The sequence below is a fragment of the Trichogramma pretiosum genome, unplaced genomic scaffold, assembly GCF_000599845.2.
Source record: "Trichogramma pretiosum strain Unisexual culture from Peru unplaced genomic scaffold, Tpre_2.0 scaffold9, whole genome shotgun sequence".
Classification (NCBI taxonomy): Eukaryota; Metazoa; Arthropoda; class Insecta; order Hymenoptera; family Trichogrammatidae; genus Trichogramma; species Trichogramma pretiosum.
In genome coordinates, this window is record NW_019641697.1 from 2,408,679 (window position 1) to 2,432,492 (window position 23,814).

Genomic DNA, 23,814 nt, shown 5'->3' on the forward strand with positions numbered 1-23,814 from the left:
CTTTTTTATGTACACTAGACCTAATCTAATTCTGTCCGCTGGAACGCCGAAATTCCTATGCTCATACACGTTCTACTACTCTATAGAGAGGACAGAATTAGATTGGGTCTAGTCTACTCGTTATTTTTTCCTCGTCACTCCCACCAGCACCTCCACCACATCTTATTTTTCTCAGTCTTTTTCACATAGTTACATTATTTTTCAGATGTCTTCAGAATTCCGCATTAATTTTTGTGATGATCTAGATTGAGCTAGGAAGCTCCAATCGAAAACTTGAAACGGTCAAAATTTATTAAAATTTTACAAGGAATTCAAAAAAAAATATTTTCAAATTTTTTACCGGAACCTTTGGGTTTCAGGAACCTTTTTTCTTTAAAAAAGCGTTTTTCAGCCATAGATGCTATCGCCTTCAATTAAAAAATGAAGAAGAAATGAAAGAAAATTTTTTTTGCAGTTTGTATGCGTTATGTGGGCTTTGTTTTGCATCGTAGCGCCGTATATGTATTTTCAAAATTTACAATGATTTTTTTTGAAAGCCTGAAGCACTCAAAAAAATCTGAAAAAATTCAAGATTGTTCGGATTGTTAAAAAGTATTTTTATAAATTTTCTCCGATTTTTTAATTACATCAAGGCTTCAGAATAAATATGGCCGATTCTCTGTGAAATCGAATGGCCAAAAAATTTTTTTTTCTGCAAATATGAAAAACTTGCTGTTTCCGATGTCAGAAATGTCCCCAAATTTTATTAGAATTTTTGGGACCATCTATCACTCTTTTTCAGGGGCCCGAAGTTGGCCATTTTAGGGTTTTTTTGAAATTCATGAAAAATCACAAATATTCAAATAATTCCTGGATCAGGGTAGAATGATTCAAAAGTAAAAGTGCCCAGCAACTTTTTTGTTGGAAATTGTCCAAATTTTCAGAAAAAAAATATGCCAAAGTGATTGGAGCCACCCAAAGAGAGCATAGTGGGAAAACATTAAAAAAAAAACATAAAACAAGAAATCTACTCGAGTTCGAACCGGACTTTCATTTCCTAAACTATGTAAAAAGCTTCCCAAAGATGTCAACTAATGCCTGATAAAGTTTTGTAATGGGTCTTAAAGTTTAACGCAATGTAGACAACAATGTGTGGCGAAAAACATGCAAAAAAGGCCTGAAAATGGCTGTTTTTGGTGATTTTAGGCATTTTGGGCCTATTTTTGACCTTTTTTGCATGTTTTTCGCCACACATTGTTGTCTACATTGCGTTAAACTTTAAGACCCATTACAAAACTTTATCAGGCAGTAGTTGACATCTTTGGGAAGCTTTTTACATAGTTTAGGAAATGAAAGTCCGGTTCGAACTCGATTAGATTTCATCATTTATGTCCCTTTGGCAGTTTTTTTGCTTTACACTTACCTAGATTGTTCCAATCACTTTGGCATATTTTTTTTCTGAAAATTTGGACAATTTCCAACAAAAAAGTTGCTGGGCACTTTTACTTTTGAATCATTCTACCCTGATCCAGGAATTATTTGAATATTTGTGATTTTTCATGAATTTCAAAAAAACCCTAAAATGGCCAACTTCGGGCCCCTGAAAAAGAGTGATAGATGGTCCCAAAAATTCTAATAAAATTTGGGGACATTTCTGACATCGGAAACAGCAAGTTTTTCATATTTGCAGAAAAAAAAATTTTTTGGCCATTCGATTTCACAGAGAATCGGCCATATAGATAGAAAGTGAACGTTTATAGGGGAGGAAGGGCGTCCAAAATTTTGATTTTGGCACTTTTTTATCACGTACTATAAAATACCAAAAGCGCTTCAAGATCGGTGATATACGTGCGCAGGTTTATTTAAAAACTTCTGAGCCTTACCCAATTGTATCGTATTTTTTCATATTATACTAGCGCTGTAAAAAATTAAATTCGCTCGATTTTCATATTATTTTTAAGAAATTTTGGAGGAGTACATATATTTCAAAAGATATATTTTTATTAGTAATGATCCAAAGTTCATTGTAGAGTATTATAATTAAGTTTATTATAGTGTAAAATCTTGAATTTTTTTCATTTTTTATCAATATTATTCTTATAGAAAATACTTAACGCTTCGCTTATCAACTGTTGGATCTTTTTTTATTCAATTTATAAACTTAACTGTGGTCCATAACTGGGGCTTACGGTATCATCCAGTTATAAGTCACCTGTAATAATCTGTAATAATATTTGTTAAAACAGTTTGATATTCAATTTTCAATTATTTCTACTTAGTGCTTGAAAATAAAAGTTAAACCTAGTCCTCAGTTCAGAGTTATTGATGGTCATAGTACGGTGACCTGTAAGTAGTTAATTCGCATATTTTGCTTTAATCACTTCTTGACTAACATTGTTATCAAGTGTAAGTTTTTATTCGAATTAAGGTTACCTTTCTTGCTTTCAGAAATTACTTACAGATCATTTTTTTATATTATACACAATTTCTATAATTAAGCATGAGAACGTTTTCTTAGGTGGTCCATAACTGTCCACTTTATCCTAATGGACAAAAACTTTGATAGTATTACAATAGATTTATAATAGCACTACAGCAGTACTATAGTAATGCTATAATAGTGCCGTGACGGTACTGTAGTATACTATACATATAGTAAACTGACAATATAAAAATAGATTTTTTCAAATTATCCGGGACGCCCTTCAAAAGTATCAAGGTATCAAAAAAATATTTCCCTTGAAATAATTTTGTCTCATTTGAAAAATTTTAACCCGTATTTAAATTTTTAAATTTTTAAATTACTAAAAAATTTTCAATTTTTTAGAATTAACTTAATTTTCAAAATAGCCGTTTTTTCGAAGCCTTTTTCTGACTAAATTTTTTTTAAATATTGCCAATTTTAAAACTATCATACATTGAATTGAAAGTTGACATCTAAACCTCAAATTTGATGTCAGGAAAAAATTTTTAAATTTACCAGAGACCCGCATCGGTAGGTTTGATGTTTCAAAGAGAGTAGAAACATGCAAAATGCGACAAAACTATGAAAACCTTGTAAAAGCTCACAAAGTGTGCTTAAAAATAATCGAAAACCTCCTATCTGGGGTACTTTTTTATAAGAAATTGAATAGTGACCTTGAATTTGACCTTGAACGTAACCTCAAAGTTACAGTGAACCAAAATTATCACACGGTGACCTCCCTCATTTCACGTTGAAATATGCATTTTGTTTTTTTTTTCTTAAAGGTCATTTTAGGGGTGCTACAGAGTCAAACACAACCCCTATTAAACCTAAAATTAAGGTCAGATAAATTATTTATTTTTGCACTATAGCGATATTTTTTAAGCACACTTCGTGAGCTTTTAAAAGGTTTCCGCATAGTTTTGTCGCATTTTGTATGTTTCTACTTTCTTTGGGACTTCATACCTACCTATGTAGGTCTCTGGTCAATTAAAACATTTTTTCCTGACATCAAATTCGAGGTCTAGATGTTAACTTTCAAACCAATGTATGAGAGTTTTAAAATTGGCAATACTTAAAGAAAATTTAGTCAGAAAACGGCTATTTTTAAAATTGAGTTGATTTTTAAAAATTAAAAATTCGCCTTGGGGCATGGGTTAAAATTTTTGAAATGAGACAAAATTATTCAAATTCTAATATTCAAATTCTAAAAAAGCACACGAGAAGTAAATTTCATACGATGAAAAAACTTGAAAAAAACTTCAAAATTATTCGAACAATTTAATCTATTTTGTAATCAAACGTCAAAGTTGAATGCTTTATTATTGTACATTTTTTATTAATGCCGAGTAGAGCTTTCGATGACAATGATATTTTTGAGTAAAGCTAATTGTTTTTTATTTAAAAATTGTAATGTTATCTCTTGTATTAAATACCGCATTTTATTGTAACTGTATTTTGACCAGTATATCGTAGAATTGTATACATATATATATACGTACGTACAATACATATACAATGGTTACTCATTGAAACAATAATTTGATGTAATATCAAACAATTACTTTATTATACCAAGTACGAAATGAAAAAGTTTTTGACTAGTTTTGTAAGTGATATTTCTTAATTATGAAGTGATTGAATAAGTATATAAAATAAGATAATAATAGTCCTTGGCAATCTGTTGTTTTATTGGTGGCAAGTGCTTCATAACGTTTGATTGATTATAGTAAAGAAGGTTAAAATTATTTCTCTATGTTCACAAAATTTCTAGTTGCAACAGTTTCATCAAATTCATCATGATTATAGTTTAATTTATTTCGATTTTTTAATACATTTAAGGCTTGATTCATTTTTTAAAATATGATGTTACTTCGTTTTTATGAATAAATTTATGAACTTCTTAAAATAAATTCCTTCTCAGAAAATATTAAAAATATAAATTTATGGCAAGCGGATATCAATACTAATAAATAGTGTATGAAAACATCAAAGAGTACAGTTATATCGATTGCTATTTTTAATTTTATATCTTTTGACTTTGATGAAAATAATTTTAAAACATTTTTGCTTAGTATTACTATAAAATACGATAAATGATCATCGTAATTATTAAATTTTATTGGTTGTTAATAAGTTGATATCAATCGAATATTCACAAAATTTTAAAATAATAATTCTCCGGATCTTATGAGAGGTTATAACCTCAACTAAAATAATTAACGAATTAATGAATGTTTATAAAAAAATTTGCAAACAGTCGTATTTTCATATGAAATTTTGTCAAAGTTCTTAAAAACTTATATTATGATATTTATAAGACTTAATCAAGTTACTAACCTAGCTTCAAAAAAGTTTACAGCGTTTGGCTTATTGCATACGTAACGTAACATAAACAGAAAAATTATCCATTTTTTCAAAACCTAACACTAGCTGGAACTTCGAACCAAAAGTTAATATGACTATGTCAAACTTGAAAAAAAAAAAAAAAAAACAGGACAATAGTACTTTGTACACTTTTATTTATCGAACTAGCTATAATTTCCAGCCAGAAATTTTTACATTTTTTTCAATCTTTCAAAGAGAAACATAAAAAAATGTTTAAATTTCAATTAAAATCTATAAAATTTTATACGAAAATTCGACCTATTTTAAGTTTTTTAATGTTTATAAAAGCATATAAAAGTAACGTCGAAGTAAATGCAATTTTGAAACTATGAAACAATTTGATTTTTGGATAGCTTCTGCTACGTTTCAACAACGTACAAAAGGTTCCGATTGGTAATATGTTCTAAATTTTTCATAAGTATAAGTAAGTGCATAATATAGTGATGTCGCCTTGAAAAAAAAATTTTTTCCATGACATAGGACACTAGCGGTTAGCAAACGCTTTGGAACTGTCACTGAAACGTTACATTGTCACACCCAATCGATCAATATGTTGCCAAAACGTAGCAGAAACTGTTATGAACCCGAAACACAAACTGATTCTTGGTTTTAGAATGACAACGTTAGTGCAACTTTCTGTGTCAACTGGGAGGTAATACTAAATGCTAGAAATATTCAATCATTTGATGAAGTAACGTAATATATGTGCGATCTACTCATTTATTCTGTAATTAAGAAACAAAAAAATTATAAACTAGGTCGAGTTAGAAAAAATTAATAAGTCAGATTTAAAATTTAAGTAAATCAACCTGCGCAAAGGGTCTATGGATTTTCCTGAATATGTATATTAGTTCCTTTAGCGTTTCAGGATATGTCAACAATGTTAAGTCCAATTTAACAGCTATTAAAAAAAGAATACATTCTTCAATCGTAATGAAAAAAGTGTTTTTATCACTCTCACCTAAAAATCGCAACATTGCCGCTAGTTTTGGGCACTTAGTGCTACACTAGGCCCAATCTAATTCTGTCCGATCCAACAGAGTAATGGAACGTGTATAAGCATAGGAAATTCCTGCGTTCCATCGGACAGAATTAGATCCGATCTAGTGTACAAAATATTATATGCAACTTGTGTTTACGATACTAGTGGCATAAGTAAAACTTTTTGGCACGACGTAGTTTACGACGTCCTAATAGCTGGGCCGAAAAGTGTCCCCATGGCACGAGTACCGTACAACATTTTATAGCATTGTGCTAAGTTCACATTTATGCCCCCTTTTCCGAGCCATGAGTCGCACTTTCTGGTAGCGCGAAGTGAGGTTAGCGCACGAGCGTATTCGAGTGTGATGCGAACGCAGCGGTGCCAGAATGTGCGACGTATGCCACCGAAAAGCGTGCCATAAATGTGAACTTATACCCCGCAGTGCTATAAAGTACTATACCGCATTGAAAGACGTGAAGGAGGAACCAACTCATGGCTACCTCCTGAAATAGTGATGATGTGAAAAAAAATTGTTTTTTATGTTGTGAAACATCTTTTTATATATAAGTTTTGATAAAAAGATATAGCCTTTTATTTGGAATGAAATGAAGAATTTAAGTAGTAAAAGGCTGTAAATGAAAAGATGCAAGCGAATTGAAAGTTTAACCTCTTCAGACTGGCGACTATAACCTGCAATAAAAAAAATTTTTTGCAGTGAATTGGTTGAATGGGAACTATCTTATTTGAAATACAATAATTGTGCATAATAATAATATCGATTGCAATGCTTACTGTTGTTTATACGTGCATGTACACTAGACTGTTCGCAATTCCCCGAGTTGCTCAAATCCTCGCACTCACCCCTTGAAAGCTCATCATTTAGCTTACAAAGAAAGAAAATCACTGCCCGATCTCGATAAGTCAACTCTAGATAGTGCCACACGCGTCAGCTTTTTTCACATTTAAATAACATGGGAAAATTTAAAAACAAATGTAAATTAGCTAAAATATAATTGTACGTGTGCGCGAGCGCTCGAGCAGCGAGCCGTGTGTAAGTCGCGAGTCAGACGAGTTGCAGCCGCGGTGCCGGATGGACGCGCGCTGAACGAGCTCAATAAGTAATAACTGAGGTAGCACGAGAGAGTGAGAGTAATTAAGCACAGGTCTTACTTGAATATTAATAAAGTTATATTTTTTTTACTTATTAATTTTTGGCTACCTAGATTATTACACAATTTATAAATGTACATTACTTAAAAGCGCCAAACCTCGGGTTTAGCGACAGTTTTCACTTCCACGTAAATCCATTATGGCTAACCAATACTGTAACCTCGTATCTTACCCCCCGACGTACCTCGTCGGTTACGTGTGTCCTTTGGGCTTGTGGATCCGTTCTGCACGTCCGGGGTCTACCTATAATATGCATGCAATACGGCACAGGAAAGCTCTTTACACTCACACATCCATCAAGAATCAAACACTCAATATCAACAATAACAACTACCAGGTTTATTCGTATTAAATAAACATTATACACGGCCTCAGAAAGCACCCGAATACCCGGTTGACGGCAGTTAACAGGAAAAAGCTATGGGAATGTATGAGCAGATTAGGCATAAGTGATTATTTGATAGAAAGGATTAAGCAGTTATAGGAGGAAACAAAAGGAAAAGTAAGATGGGAGAAGGAATTGTCGGAAGAGTTTTGGACGATAAAAGGAGTAAGGCAAGAATGCATTTTGAGCCCAATTTTGTTTTGTTTGTATATTGCGGAAATGGAAAAGAGGTACGAACAGAGGAATGTAGGAGGAGTTAACATAGGAAGGAAAAGAATTTGGTCGCTTGCGTACGCAGATGATGTTGTGATACTGGCCAAAAATAGAGAAGCGACGGTGGATATGTTAGAGAGTACGGAAAAATTCTTCAGAGAGAGACAATTGATACTAAGTGTAGAAAAGACGAAGGTACTGATTTTCAATAAGAAGAGGAACCAAGGAGCGGAAAAATGGAAGTGGAAGGAGGAAAAATAAGAAGAGGTGAGGGAGTTTGAATACTTAGGAGTAATTTTAAATGCAGAAGGGAATTTCAAGAGCCAAGTGGAAAAATTAAAGAAGAAAGGAATTGTAGCAGCAAAAAGTGTATGGAGTTTAGGAGAAAAGAAATGTAAAGAAGACTTCAAGAGAAGGATGATGCTGTTCAAATGCCTGGTACAAAGTGTGATGAGTTACGGAGCAGAGTTATGGGGATGGAATGAATGGAAGGAACTGGAAAAAGTGCAGATGGATTATGTTAGGTGGGTACTAAGCTTGGACTTCTGCACCCCGCGTTACCTGATAGTGAGAGAGACAGGAAGAATAAAAATGTTTAGGACTGGATGAGAAGAGCAGTAAGCAGCAAAAATGTGCAAAGGCAAGCGAAGAAAGACTGATAAGGATTGTCTGGGAACAGCAGGCAAGAGAGGACATAGATATGGAGAGAAAAGCAGCTTTAGGAAAATTAGGTCTAAGCTATAGGTACGTGGAGGTGGAAATTAGACAAGGAAGAAAAATTGAAGAAGAACTTGAGAGAAGATTAGTGGATATTACAAAACAAGAAGTGGAGGAAGCAGTAGGTAAGGCAAGGTATAATAAGGATTATGTAAAGTGGAAATGTGAGGAGAGGCCAAGATACTTAAGGACATTTAGAAAAGGTATAGACATCAGGATCATGGCAAGAATAAGGTGTGGAAATTTTGAGGAGAGGAATAGGTACTGGGAAAAAAGAGAAGGAAGATGCATATTCTGCGAAGATAAGGATAGCGGCTTAGTACACTATACGGCGTTTGATTCTGCAACAACCTCCAAACGTAAACACAGCGAATTCGGGGCCTCTGCCTATGCTGGTCCGTATACTATTGTTATTATTGACGCCTGTTATACACACAGGCAGTCCGACTTCGCTGAGTTTACGTTGGGAGGTTGTTGCAGAATCAAACGCCGTATAGTGTACATGTGATGAACAAATGCGTGGAAGTGAAGAAAATCTACAAGAAAACAAGTGAGAAAGTATGGAAGTTAGAAGAAATCACGAGTCAGGAGGGCAATGGTGAGATAGTAAAGAAGATGAAAGTAGTAGATAGATTGATGAGAAAGAAAAGAGAGGAAGAGGTAGGACGTAAGTTATAATGTATAGAAATGTATAGAAATATGTAGAAATGTGTATTGGTATAAGTTTAAAGAGTATTACTGTATCTAATGTAGTAATGGTAGGGAAACAGTATTAGTGTACTTGTCATTAGTGTATAGAATATGTGTGTGGTTGTGTGCAGGACGAGGAGTAGTGAGGATGGATGTTGAAGTGTGTAAGTAAGAAGGTGTGGACGAGTGTAAGTGTAGCTGTAAGGTTTTCTTTTCTAAAATTTATTGTATATGCATATATGTAGGATTAAGAAATATTTATGTAATTATTGTTTGTAAAAAATATAAAAATGTTCAAGTCCATTTCTGGGCCTAACAATTGGCTGAAATAAAGAATTATATATATATATATATATATATATACAACGACTGAGGACTGGGCCGCCCGACTCACCACACGATGTCGAAATCTTCTCCTGGTCCAGATCCACCCTTGGCTGTCCTTGTGGTCTGCTCGGCCGTTGGATCCGCTGGTTCTCTCTCGCGCACTCGGGTCGACTCGCACCGACACTCGCACTCTCCACTCTGGCGACGTAGGATCTTACTAGCCGCGCGGTACTCGTCAATCCGACGTAGACATCCCCGAGGATGTCGCGCTCAACTCGCACACTCGAGCTCCGTTCACTCTCAAAGCAAATCTTCGACTCTCTCTTCTGTTCATATGTACGCTCTCGTATCTCAACGTATACGAGTGTTTACGTTCTATTCTTTCACACTTGGCTTATAACTAACTATACACTCGGCAAGTCGACGACGGTTCGTCAGGGCGGCCCAACAAATAATTCCAGTTCCGGCATTACAATACTTATGAGAACCCTCCGAACAGAATTTTGATTGTGCGCACATGATATGCCCAAAAAATCAAGAAAAAAATGCATATTAGCATTGTTTTTCGATATTTTATAGCAAAGACAAGCGTGAATAATTATCTTGGATATAACATCGTAAAAAAAAAGAGATCAAGACCTTTAATATAAAAGCACTAAAACCTATCTACGTTCATTAAACCAAAATTACAGGTGTTCAAAGGTTCTCTGAAAATTCAAGAATCGAATCTGTTTTGGACGGTTCACAGATTCAATACTTATGTATGTGCTTTTTTAATTTTTATTTGCAATGATTTAAAGCATATTTGATCGATTCATGCTTAGTGATTCTTACAGGTCTTGCTCTATACAATAAGACACGAAAGTTAGTTTTGCATAATTCTATCTGTGGGAGATTCCCAGTAGATCATTAAAGTAAGTGTACACATATTTGCCTCTCGGTTTGAAGAGGTTGAATGTAAATAGGCGAGAAGAGCGCGTTATCAAATGTGATTTCCCCAGACCTTTTTACATTCCTATTGTGATCGAGTGGATCAGTTTACTATTTTTTGTAACTTTCGAACCCTTCTTACATGACTTAAAACATGCCAAAAATTTTTATAAAAATCCTAGGAACCCGGGCGCAGTTTGATTCAAAAAAGTATAAATCTGACCCTTATAAGTTTAATTCAATACTATACACATTTGAATTTGAAAAATTTTAAAAATTGAATTTTCTGGTCCTAATGCATTGACAGTTTCTTTCAACCATTGTTTTTAAAATTGTTGTAAATTTTCATTATATCATCAATGGTATCATTATATTAAATATGAAGAGTTTTTTTTACTACTTTGCTGCCTTCATTATATTTATCAAGTAGTTATAACAAACGTAGAGAAAGTCAACTATTAAGATTCATCATTTACGAAAGTCTTTCAAGTTTTATTATCAGTTTTTGTCCCAATATGTATCTATAAAATTATAACTAGAATCAGACCCCTTCTATTAAGGGTGGATTAATTTTTTTATGAACGTGGGTTAGATGTAAAAGAGATGAAACTCGTAAATTTCAAAAAAACATCAAAGTTCGAAATATTAATTAATTTGGCAATCTCAACAAAGAAACGTATGCTATAAATTAATATCGAGTAATTTCACAAGATAATTTTAATCAAGATTCAAATAAGAAAAATCAGATCGAATCGAATTTGGGTAAGTTTTTTTAAATATGTCAAAAATTATGATGAAAATTATTAAATTCAAAAAATTTTTGAATTTTTCTGCGATGTGCTGATTTTATGATGGTTTTAAATAAGAAATCTGTTGTTTTGGCATTTTATAAAACCATGAAAAATACATTTAGAAAATAGGAGTTTTCATACTAAGAGGCACCTTTCAAATTGCACATATCAGAAATGTGCACGCCTATAATGAAACTGATTAGAAGAACTGATAAACGATTTATTTCAGTGAAATTATTAAGACAGAATGAAACACTGACACATTACGATTAAAAATTTCACAAAAAAAGCTAAATATAAGCAAAGACTTATGTCAATGACTACTATCACGGGAGATCTAAGATAGGCACTGTAATAAAACATATAGGAAAGAGTTACAATTAAGACGGCAACGTTTCTGCTAACCCAATCCAGCGTCCCAAAAGTTACAGGATTTTCGTGATTTTTTTCCCATAGAAAGAAGTTGAAAAAGTATTCAAGTTTTGTTGGTACTTGTGACGTATATTATTAACTACTTTTACACATTTTCATGAACAAAAATACCGCATAGTTTCTTAGAAATCGAAAAAAAGACACCTTCACGGGTGGCAAGTTAGCGCACCCAATTTTTGTCTAATATAAAAAAATTTAATTTTTTTTTATAAAATAGAACGAATTTGCTGAATCCTGAACAAAAATCACTAAGAAAAGTTAAAAATTGACATAATGGGGGTATTGCAAAAAAAATTTTATTCCCCCTTTTTTTAGCTCTAAAAAAAGTGAGATAGTGCTGTAACATTAAAAGAAATGATTGTAAAATTATGATTTTAGAAAACATGGTTACGAGAAAAACGCGTTTATAGTTGCCAACTGCTTTTTTTCGCTTGCGTTCATTTTACCCATTTTAAACAGACCTAAATCTTTAAATTTCTATCCACCTTTGTTCATGTCACCATTCTCGGGATAATTTTGTTACGGAGTGTACTTCGTTCGGCATGAACCAAGGGACGTGTAGAAATCGACGTTTCCCTCAAAGATCGGCACATTTTCATTTAAATTAACACATTAATGTGCTATTTTTCGTGGAAAACGTCGAAATGTTCTACGGTATAAATATTGAAGTTTTCTGTAATACCTAATAACTAGATCCTGTGCATTCAACCCTTTTTAAGTATGGGTTTGTTGATCAATAATTTATTTTCTAACTATAGCGAGTATCTCCAACCTAAACTTCCATAGGCCACGGAAAAGGGCGGGAAAATAAGTCCGTGTTACATGTCTTTCTATATTCAAACGTGCTGGTTTCAGTTTAGCAACGTACTCCATGTGTTATTTTTTGCCCTTTGCTCCAGTTTTTTAAGTAGCATTCTGACTCTACTGTATCATAAGTTTTGTTTATGTTGTGATGTCCACCTATGTGCAATCTGGCATCAGCAGTTAAATATCTCTTTTAAGTCAATTTTTTTTCAGTATTTATTGTGAGCGATCTATAAGATCAAGTTCCCTTGGATTAAAACTTACTAAATTAAAAATTTGCTTACTACTTAAGCTAGGATTCACTGGCAGTCACTCCGTTCCTATGATGTGATGAATACCTAATGCGTATCAGGTAACACAGTGGCATTTGGTAGATTGCGGTTGCTTTTGCTGGCTGTTTGCTCAATAGTTTATATTTTTTGTGATTAATGTTCTGTAATTCGACGTTGGTGAGGATGCTGGCGTATTTAATGTAATCTTTGTAGTTTATTCTTTATTTATCGTGTGTGTTATCCAGTTGTTTGAGCCACCTGATGAGAGATATTTTTACTATTTCTGTTAATGCCTGTTTGTGATTATCATAGTTGAAATCCTTCATCATAATTTAGCACTTCTGAGAATTCTCTTTTTTGATATGATTTAGGTCTAGGTTCATTTAGCAATGAAGTTTACCATTTAAGGGCTCAAAGGGGATTTAAAATATATGAAATATTGTATTGTAATTTCGAGCAGGATTTTTTTTGCCTCCTTTGCATTTTCCAAAACTCCAAAATGTTGATTATTCACTGTGTTATATACTAATAACTTAGTATTAAGTATTGTAAAAATAAAATATTATAATCAAGAACGATGCAAATTAGACAGGCAAGCAAACACACACAACGCAATGACAAACGCATGATCTAGTGAGAGAAAGGCGGGACAGCTCGAGATGTACACGAGGCTGACAGGCATTCAACGGCGAGCGTAGGCCAAGCCATCGTTTGAATGTATGTGTGACCGTGAGCGGCCAACATGTGCCAGCGCGTTAGAGCAGGCTGCACATGTATATGTAAGCTCGCGTATGTGTACAAGGCGCATACGAAGAAATCGTGTCACGTGCGCGCGAGATGAAACCCGTGGCGGATGAATTCGACGAATATGAGGAAAAAAACATAATTGCTGGCTTGCTCGCATGCTTCCTCATCACCGAGAGATGACTCGTGTGCGTCACTAGGGTTACCGAGCGATCCGAGTTGGTATGGGTATATAGAACGGCACATGCGTGACCCGCGGGTCAAGAAGTGACCAAGGGCGCACTATTTTGCAACTAGGGAAAAACACTGTTTGCTCCCGCTGAGAATATGCATGCATGAATTAGTACATAATCAGGGTAAAAATTAGGCTCTGGGCAGACCCGTGAATATCGTTGCGGCAGATCATTTAATATCGTTGAGTGAGCAAAGGTTTGGGCTAATCAATTAATTACGGTGGTAGAGCGAACTTTTGTGTCGAACGACGGTACTGTTAAACTCCGGGTGATTCTTTATTCGAGATAAATTATACAACGAGCATTAAATGGCATCACCGAGTACCGTGTAATTGATACTCCGCGACGAGTCGAGTCCGTGTGTGCAACGAGTTATTATTTGAACAAATTGTAAAACTCGAGGTGGTGTGAGCAACACCGAGATAACAGCAGCCCCAGCAAATCAGCAACTCGATAGACCGTCATCATCAAGGTCTTCTGCCATAATAGTTTGTAAGCGTTTGTTGTTCTTGTAATTATTTCAAGTCTATACGTTCGTAAATAAAGTCTTGTGTGTGAACCTCACCACAGTCTTATATATTCATTTCAACGTTCCTCTCCTCGAACAACAACTGCTATTTAAAGTAACACATTAAAGTTATTAGCCACGGAAAGAGCTACGTAACAACTGAGATAAAGCTGTTTTTGTGAGCCTTTTCGTATACTTTACATGTTAAATTTTTTCTTCTTATGCGTTTTTTTGTGACTCGTACTTGTGATCAACTATCGTAACTTTCAGTGTGTACCGATTGAGTTACAGTAGCAGGGTCGCGTATACATTCTTCAGAACACCAATCACAACCGAAACCTCGGGTGAGGTGATCGAATTCATAGGTCACTTTCAATCATAGATTTATGAAGGAAATAACAAAAAAACGTAAATTGAAAAAAATATGCTTGAGTGTTTGCACAGAGTGACTTATGGGTCGAACCGTAACCATTCATGTTCTGAAGAAGTGTACGAGACCCTGCTGCTGTACCTTCAACGGTTTGCTCTGAATGTTACGACAAGTGGGGTGCATTTTACAAAAACGTAAAATGCCAGAAAACGCTGGAGAAGAAAAAATGCTCACGAAATCAGCTGTATCTCAGTAAATAAGAAGGATTTCAAATTTTTTAAAATGCAATTTCATGATTTTTTTTCTATTCTTTATTATATTACGCTCATAATCGATACCAATTTGAATCAAATATCCATATACATTCAAGGAGAACGTTATTGTTTTAAAAATTTGTAACCACGGCTTTTGATCCTTTTTGAAATTCCCTAAAACATATTTAAAATCCAGGAAAATCTGAAGACCCCCTGTGACATGTAATTCAAAATGTTTTGAATTTTACCCATATTTATACATATGACCAAATTGAAGTTGAATTATTCCCGTAGTGAGTAAGTGACTTTTTGTACTGATCACAACTTGTTTAGCTCATTAGCAGTACTGACAGTGACTTTGAGAAAATATATGTCACATACAAATCGATAGAATTGTACCTACTCTTTCTGACAGTAACTTTATTTTTTCGAAAAATTCTTTTTTTATGCTGAAAATTTGCTTTAAATTAGAGTGTATTTTCCAGAAAATATTTCCTGGATCAAGTTATACAGATCAAAAGTAAAATCTATACAGAAGTATCGTGTTAAACACGTCACTCACACTGTCTGAGCTGAGAGTCACTGTGTGCGGGAGCATAACGTTTTTGAGACGTAAAACCATGTATTTTTGGACGTTTGCGGTCATAATGTTCTGCTCAGTTGTTATTCCATCTTAACATTATAACACGATAGCCTGAATAGACTTTCTGTATGAAAAGTGGGATTCTGAAAAGTTGAGGTCACCATCGAAAAAGAATAAATCTATCGATTCGCTGTATATATGTAAAATGTAGACGTAAAATATTTTTCCAAAGTCACTGGTAGTTTTGTCAGTAAGCTAAAAAAATTTCAAACGTGCATATCACCTAATTTATTTATCTTGGACGCAGCCATATAGATTCTTTGACTTATGTATTTATGATAAAAACTTATTTGTAAAATTTTGTTTTTCAGATTTATATTTTACAAAAATGAGCAAATAGATTATGTTATAAATGGATGATCAACGTTCAAATGAATCTGCACCTCGGTCAAAAGAAGTTTCTCCTGGGAATAGTAGTTATAAATCGGAAAATAGTATTGTTGAAGTAAGATTTATTCATATTTATATTTTAAATCTTAACAATTTTGAGTTATATTATATGCGCTGTCGTTTGATCGATCAGTATGAAGTTACAAAGGCATGAGCGGTCGACACACCCGCTGCCGTGACATACCGCAGTAGAGAGGGGACTAGCACAGTCTCGCCACTGCCGATCGCTGACCAATCACAGTGTGCTAAGCATAAAGACGCTACTGAGACTGAAAACATGCAATCCGTATGCCTGGATGCCCGGACGGATGGATGCCCGTTTTTCTCGGCTTGACCTCCCATACCCAACGCGCGTATAGAAGTTTGCCTTCAAAAATTTATATTTCACAAGCGCCAACAAATTTATTATAAAACAAAACTGTCGACGTTTTGCCGGTGTGATGACTGGCTTTGTTAAGACTTAACTGTCTTGAGAGTCTTGAGTTACTGTGTAGTTACTGTTGAATACTGAGTTACTGTCTTGACAAGGGCAGACATCACATCGGCATCATCTTGTGGGTGTGGTCCTCGCTTTCCGGCGCCGCACCGTGACCGGGTCTGTATCACCCTCCAAAAAGGTGGGTAGGGGGGGGGGGCGGGCTAAATACTCATCCGTGGTCCTCTTTTTATATTGGAATCCGAACCACTTCGGACACTGTACGAATATATAGAGAAACAGGTATGGAAGTAAACTGAAATAAGTTACGTAGACGAAGAAGGAGTTTATTATGATCAGCTCTCTATCGTGATACACAAGCGACTGACACTCGCTCAACTGGAGCACTCGCCGCACACCTGTCTATATAGGTGTAGTTATAACTACATAATTGCGTAAGTCTGGCTCTAACTGGTTTGTTTATTTGTATTTGGATAGTGAGCTATTAGAGCTGGTGTGTCGTACTTTTCTATAAGTGTTTATGACATAGAATAGTACAAATCCAAGTGCTTTCAAGGTGCTTGGAGTAGATTTAATGAGTATCGAGTTATTAAGTAATAATAAAGGGGGGTTATTACATATAACACAGGCAAATAAAAAAAAATCTTCAGTTCCAGAGACCGGACCTAGTAGACTTTATGTTGTTAGGGTCGCTAAATCCGAATCCAGTGTCGATATGTCAAAATCAGATCGATTTAGGTCATTTGAGGGTTATCTCAAGATCAAATCATGAAAAAAGGTTAAAAATCGAGAAAAAAAAATCCTATACAGGTTTTCGAGGATGTTCCATTTAAATCTAAAGTCAGATGACCTCTATGATCTCATTTTTAAGGTCATTTGAAGGGTGAATCTAGCAAACGCTATAAAATAACGGAAAAATATTATGTATAGGTTTTTGGAGTCGACAAATTCAGCTTTTTTATTGAGTGACCTAAAGAAAATCAAGATTGAGGTCATTTGAAGATTAAATTAATGAAAAAAAGACAAAAAGAATTTATGAAGTATTCGTATGTTTTGCATGCCTTTTTATTCTTTTTTTGTGTGACGCACCTTTTTTTCTTTAAACGATCGGCGTGAAGGTTACCGTTTGCGTTTAATTTCTCTATGTTGGCTTTCTCTCCAACATCCAGCAGTAATCAGCCATCATCGCCAATCCTACCCACCTTAATATCGCTGCTCCATATGTTTTATGTTTTGATGGATACATTCTGCTTGCTCGTCGCTAAAATCTTCATAGTTTTCTGGGAACTAATCTGTATGGTTATGCAGGGAATACTGTTAGGATGGTGTGATCACCGCCTGTCGATATAGCAGAACCGCTGCTCTACCATGCGACACCTACGAGAGAGACTCGAGCGCCCCGAGTCTGCCGGCCGCCGTCTCTGTACTCACTCTGTATCCTTGCACCGCCCTGCGCAAACGTTTAGATTCAGCTTTAACTTTGCTTTGCCAAGTGCTTTTTGTTTCTTTTACGTTAATAAGTTTGATTGCCCTTTTGTACGTTTCGATAGAAACTCTTATATATTATTCTTAATTAATATTACTTAAGGGGGCAAAGGCACCTAAAATCTAAAAAAAAAATTTTTTTTTCATTGACTTTTTTGATAGGATTTTTCCTCGGCTTTCCAGTACCGTGATCGAAATTTTAAAATTTTAACTGTACCGTGATGTACAGCTTATTTAGTACCGATACTTTTACGATGATTTAGAAAAAATGAATGAAACGACTCAATATATCGTGGTCATTCTCTCATGAATCTCGAAACTTTGATGAGTCCGTAGCGCCATCTATTGATACTCGTTTTATTCTTTGGTTAGAGTACATCTAGCAGAAATTTGTTTGTTTACATGGCTATAGGTGTACAGTAACGCCACCACTCGCAGCACGTGGGTTTCGGCATATCTTCTATCTCTCTCTGATTCGTGCACGAGCCCTGATCAAATGTCAACAACAGTCTGCTGACTGCTTCTTGATTTTCCAATGGCTAAAAATTACATTTTTTTTTAAAGTGAAAAAAGTATATGTAGAGTGCAATTATATCTTTGCAACTCAACATAGTGTTTCATAATAAAGCTATGAAGAAGTTTCAATAGCTTGTTATAAAAATGTGACATTTTTAGTAGTTCTAATTCAAGAAATACAGAAGTACATATGAAAATTGACATATATACATCAGTGTATATGTATGTCACTGTACTTTATGTATGTGTATATGACTATATCATATATATTATTGTATGTTGCATGTGATGAACAAGATAAGTGATAATTGATCAACTTGTAGTGATTTATTTCCAAGTATCTAGTGATAAATATTTTATGAATGTTAGTGAATACGTAGAAGACTGGGTTCAAGTTCTAATGTGAGATTGTGTATATTTGTGTGAAAAGTTGATTTGGACATAATCAACTTAGTTACCAGTTTCTCCATAAAACCCATATTAGCGTATACTAACATTTTAGTACAACTTATAAAATGTAGTAATGAAATTGGCGCATTTGGCTTTGTCTGGCTGTCTGGGATAATTGAACATTGTCCTTGTGGGTCCAATATGTTGAAAATTCAAATTGAATTACTGTTCTTTATGGTCCAAAAAGTTTTAAGCAGCCTCAGTGACATGAGAGTGTCATTATGACATACATTGATGCATTTTGGTTTTTTTCAACTCTTGGGCAGTTATGTTTTATCTCAAAATTGCTTTGTTGCCGTAACTTTTCATGTAAACCGTTTGAGCAAATGAGCTGAAATTTTCAGGGATTGTTCTACATGAGAATGGCTACAAACGCAAGCACTTTCAAAGGTATTGGGACAAATGAGCACTTTTTTCAGGCTATGATGTAGCATAATCTGTCATTTTATCATATATATTAATGAATAAATGTGTATATGTGGCTGGAAAATTGTGTATAACTAATTAAAAAATCTGAAAGTGCTTGCGTTTGTAACCATACATCTGATGATCAAAATGAGACCCCAAGAACCATGATTGCACCATCGGTTCTAACTGGATCCTACGGCATAGGGGTACCTGTCAGGACTGTGGGCTTGCTTCATCGAGGAGGGTTCTATGGTGACTAGGACCTCAATTTTCATATTCCAGAGTGAAAAAATTTGAAAAAAGAGTGAAGAAAACAGAGTTTTCTCTGTATATTCCACAAAAAATTTTTTTCTTCATAATTAATAAATTTTTCATAAATGTAGGTTTAAGGTACCTTTCCCCCCTTAATAAAGTTCAGTATGTTTGATAAGTGAACTGTGTAAGTTTTTAATCAACCTTTCTATTTCTACTGATTATCCTCGTCGAGCTAAAATACAATCAAAACAAATACAGTTTATAAGATATATTACGTTCCATTTCGCCGAAATGTTTTATCATTTTTGATATTAAAATTTTGCTATCATCGCTTCTGCGATTTACCTTGAACAAACCCATGCACCATGGTGCATCGAATATTCCTGCATCAGTTTTATGATAAAACTTAGATTTTGAACATTCGTAGCAGTCATCATGAAATTTTGGTGAAATAGAATGTTATATATACTATAAACTGTATCCTGCATAACTATACAGATCAGTTCCCAGAAAACAGTGGAGGTTTTAGCGACGAGTAAGGAGAATGGATCCATAAAGACTTAAAACAAATGTAGCAGCGATATCAAGATAGATGTCCTTGAAAGTAAGATCATAGAGGTTCTCTGACTTAAGATTTGAATTCCGAATCCTCGAAAACCTGAACAGGAGTTTTTTCCGATTTTTAAACTTTTTTCGTGATTTGATCTTCGAATGACCTTCAAATGATCTTTATATGGCCGAATTTAATGAAAATAACCTTCGATTCGGATTCAGCGACCCTCAAAATATAATTGTGATATTTTTCGGATTTTTACACTGAATTCTCTATGTTTGACCTTTAAATGACCTTGAAGGTAGAGTCATCTAATTTAAGATTTGAATTAAGCATCCTCAAAAACCAGTACAAGAGTTTTTCCCAATTTTTAACCTTTTTTCATGATTTGACCTGTAAATGACCTTAAATAGATCTAATTTTGAAAAACCAAAACCGGATTCGAATTCAGTGACATAAAAAACATAAAGTCCACTAGGTCCGATCTCTAGAACTGAAGACTTTTTTTGTGTGTCTGTGTAATTAATATTTAAATATTGCATGTAGGTTGTACTTTCTTCAGGGGCCTATGAGATCAAACGAAACCTACTGTACCATCAGTAAGTTTGGGCCAGATCTATGACTCGGAGCTGGGGTGGTCTATTTATGAGCTGAATTTCTAAATTCGATTTAGTAACATATTAGACTAAGTTGACTCGTCAGCGTCTGTTGCCATTTGATCATTTTGCTGCAATGTTCTCAGCCTGATTGCCATCTCGGCCGTTTTTCTCTCAAGTCTATCTACTTTTGGTAGTCGCTTACGCTTCTTTTCAAGTTTCTCCTTTTCTGATTCGGAACTCATTTTCTGTTACGATACGTCTGTGCGTCACGACGCACAAAGGAATAATGAAGTCAGCACGCCACTATAGGGGGCGGAGAGCGGAGCATCTAAAAATTTAACTCTAAACGTGGGCAATAACTAAGACCGAGGAGTAGTACTACAAAGTAATCTTAAGAATAAGGAACGTAGAATAATTACGTAGAAGTAAGTGTAGAGAAAAGCCAAATGCTATAGCCCTCTCTCACGTAATTTTTTACTCTGAATTGAGATCCACTTTGAATATTATAATAAGTTTAAATTTCAAAACTAAGCATTTATCACTCTTTTCTAATGTAAAAAAATTATTATAACAAATTTTGATTAAATTTAATTGCTCTTATTTTTTGCAGGTAGATAATTCCGGTTCCGTATTAATGAAAATTGCTACTTTATATGCAGATCGTTTACTTAATGATATATCATTGGTCGTTAATAATGTAGAGTACCCAGCTCATAGATTGATTCTATGTGCCTCTAGTGATGTTTTTGAAACTATGCTTCTTAACCCTCAGTGGAGCGAATCACAAGCAAGTAAAGTCAAATTACAAGAAACCCCACAGTGTTCTGAAATATTTGGAGAATTTTTGCGATATTTTTACACTGGACAAATTCGTATAAGTCATAATGTAGTCCTATCAGTCCTTCTGCTAGCTGATAAATACAACGTCAAAGATTTGATTGATCTGTGTTTAAATTTTATGAGACAGCATATTGCTTTATCCGCTGTAAACGGCATGTTGGTAAGTTGGCTACAGTATACTTCAAATTGTGGACATTATGAAGTGGCAAAAATTTGTAATAACTTTGTGAAATGGAATTTTGAGCTTATATCAAATACAGCAGATTTTGAATATTTTGAATTAGATTCATTGATCCCACTATTGCATCAAAGTAATATAGTTATTAAAGACGAGATGACTCTGTATAAATGTCTTGAAAAATGGATCAACTTACAAATACTCCGAGTGCAAGAATCTTCATCATCAACAATATATGACTCTACAATTAATCAAATTGTTGAAATGATCATTTTATCTGTTCGGTTTCCTATGATGTCACCTAGGCAATTAGCGGATCTTTTACTTTCCCCATTAACACAGAAGTATAAAGAGTTTTTCATTGACAGAATGTCAATTGCAATGTCATTTCACTCTGGGCAAGACAATCGAGTACAAGAACTTCTCAAAGTAGATGATAAAAATTTGGAATTATTTGAGCCACGACTTTATACGATTGATACGTGCAGTTCATTATTGACAGTTGAAAATTTTCATAACATGCTGTCCTATCAGACAAGAACTTTAGTTTTTTCTAGTTATTCATATCTTGCAGAATGTGTCGGAGAAAAACCTTGTGAATGGGTTGTAGATTTATATCCAAAAGGAGTATGGTTTAAAAAATTTTTTTTAATTATTTGGCAAGGAACAGTAGAAATGCCAGAACATGTTATTAGAACAGTTCGATTATCATTGACTTGTAAAGAACCACCAGAAGATAAAAATGTTGATTTACGGGTAAAAATTGGAATACTTATATATGGAACCCAAGATGGCGTTGAACACATTGCCTGCGTAAAAGAAGTAATTCATCGTTTCAATCAAAATGAAAGAGTTCTCAATTTAGATGATATTTTACCTTTTGGAGAATTAAATCCTTCTCAAGATTCGAAAGATAAAGATAAAACTTTTTCTAAATTTTTAGTTGGAATAAATAAGGATGTATTCAAATTACATATAGTAGTCACACCGCTTAATCCATATAAATGAATGAATATTTTATAAGTTGAATGTTGATATCTAAAACCATTAATCAAGTGTATCAAGGAAATGATACTTCCTGTAAACAATTTTTTTTTAGATTAACAGCATACATGTGTTAGTTCTATCATTCATGTTATTGTTTTTAAATTTTCCGAATAAATCACTATTTCTGATGAAAATAAAAGGTATAAGAAAAATATACCTTGTTAATTGTAAAAATTGAAAAAATAGAGAATGAATAATAGATTAAGCAAATAAAGAAGTTTTATATATTTGGACATCAAAAACCATTAAAATTTTCCTACTTTTCATTTTATTAAAACTTTAAAAATTTCGATTAAGATCATCTCATTAAAGTAAAGCTTATGCAATTCAATTTAAAAAATGAGAAGTAAAATGTCTGGAGTTTAAATAAGATTACTTGCGATAAATTTTTCGAAAAGTTTAATACCTTTTTGAAAATTTTTTTCCTAATTACAGCATTTATCCTCTCTCTCTCTCTCTCTCTCTCTTCACTTCTCAATTGTCTTCTTTAAAATTCTTCGGACCCTATTTTTTATTTTTTTCTCTACTCCACTTCTATACTAAATCAACCACTTCTCCTCTGTTGCCATAGCTTTGTTTACTGTTCATTTTTCAATAATTCAGACTTATACATGTAATTTTGACACCGGTTCATCCATATCCTTTTCACTATCACCTCATATCATTTCAATCCATAATAATCGTCCTTAACATCTAGCTTATTTGTAGTCCTACAAACTGAATGTAACGTTACACTGCTTGCCCTATATAGAAACAATAATCCGTACGTTTTGGCACTTTACAATAGTGCTGGAAGCTCGGAGTTTCAAGGGTTTAAAATAGCCAATTCAAAATTAGTTATAATTTGCTCTGGTCTGCAGCACTTAAGGGCAAAATCTCCAGCTGCTTTCTTTATACATTTCAGGACGTATCAGAAATAACAATTTCAGGCTGTCCAGCTATCTTTCGTTGTCGAATTGTTCTCAATTCAGTGAATAGCTGGGTAAAAAGATTTGAAGAGACTTATCACGCATATACCATGATTCAAGTAACCAAAGTAACCCAAATAAGATCAAATGTGCTATCGATTATCTACTGATTTTAAAATTCCCATCCAGAAAGTAAACGTTACCTTTAGCTAAAAATTATCAAATTTTTGGAATTGGAAAAACTATCACTTTGCCATCATTAAAGATTAATTATATCGAGTCGTGAGTCTTCAATAAGAAGCCGATCTCCAATGACTGTTAATTGAAATCGATCTGGGATATTCTCTGCAGGTCATACAAGGTTGAAGGGTTGATAAGAAGATCTTTTCCACTTGCTTGTCGCATGGATTCAAATTTTCTTGTTCTGCGGCAATTGGCTCAACTCTCTTTCAG

At 34.1% G+C, this 23,814-nt stretch overlaps 1 protein-coding gene across 6 annotated transcripts; it reads left to right on the forward strand.

Moving 5' to 3' along the window:
* Positions 1 to 2,618: 2,618 nt before the first annotated feature.
* On the forward strand, positions 2,619 to 22,556 carry LOC106651413 (BTB/POZ domain-containing protein 17). Of its 6 annotated transcripts, XM_023462169.1 has the most exons (4): positions 3,975 to 4,181; positions 5,312 to 5,483; positions 15,608 to 15,741; positions 20,999 to 22,556. In XM_023462169.1, the coding sequence occupies exons 3-4, from the start codon at positions 15,649 to 15,651 to the stop codon at positions 22,412 to 22,414; spliced, it is 1,509 nt and encodes a 502-aa protein (XP_023317937.1). In that variant the 5' UTR covers positions 3,975 to 4,181; positions 5,312 to 5,483; positions 15,608 to 15,648; the 3' UTR covers positions 22,415 to 22,556. The 6 variants fall into 6 exon arrangements, with proteins under 6 accessions (XP_023317939.1, XP_014225380.1, XP_023317937.1 ...); XM_023462171.1 differs by lacking the exons at positions 3,975 to 4,181; positions 5,312 to 5,483 and adding an exon at positions 2,619 to 2,698; XM_014369894.2 differs by lacking the exon at positions 5,312 to 5,483 and having other exon boundaries at positions 3,973 to 4,052.
* The last annotated feature ends 1,258 nt before the right edge of the window (positions 22,557 to 23,814 follow it).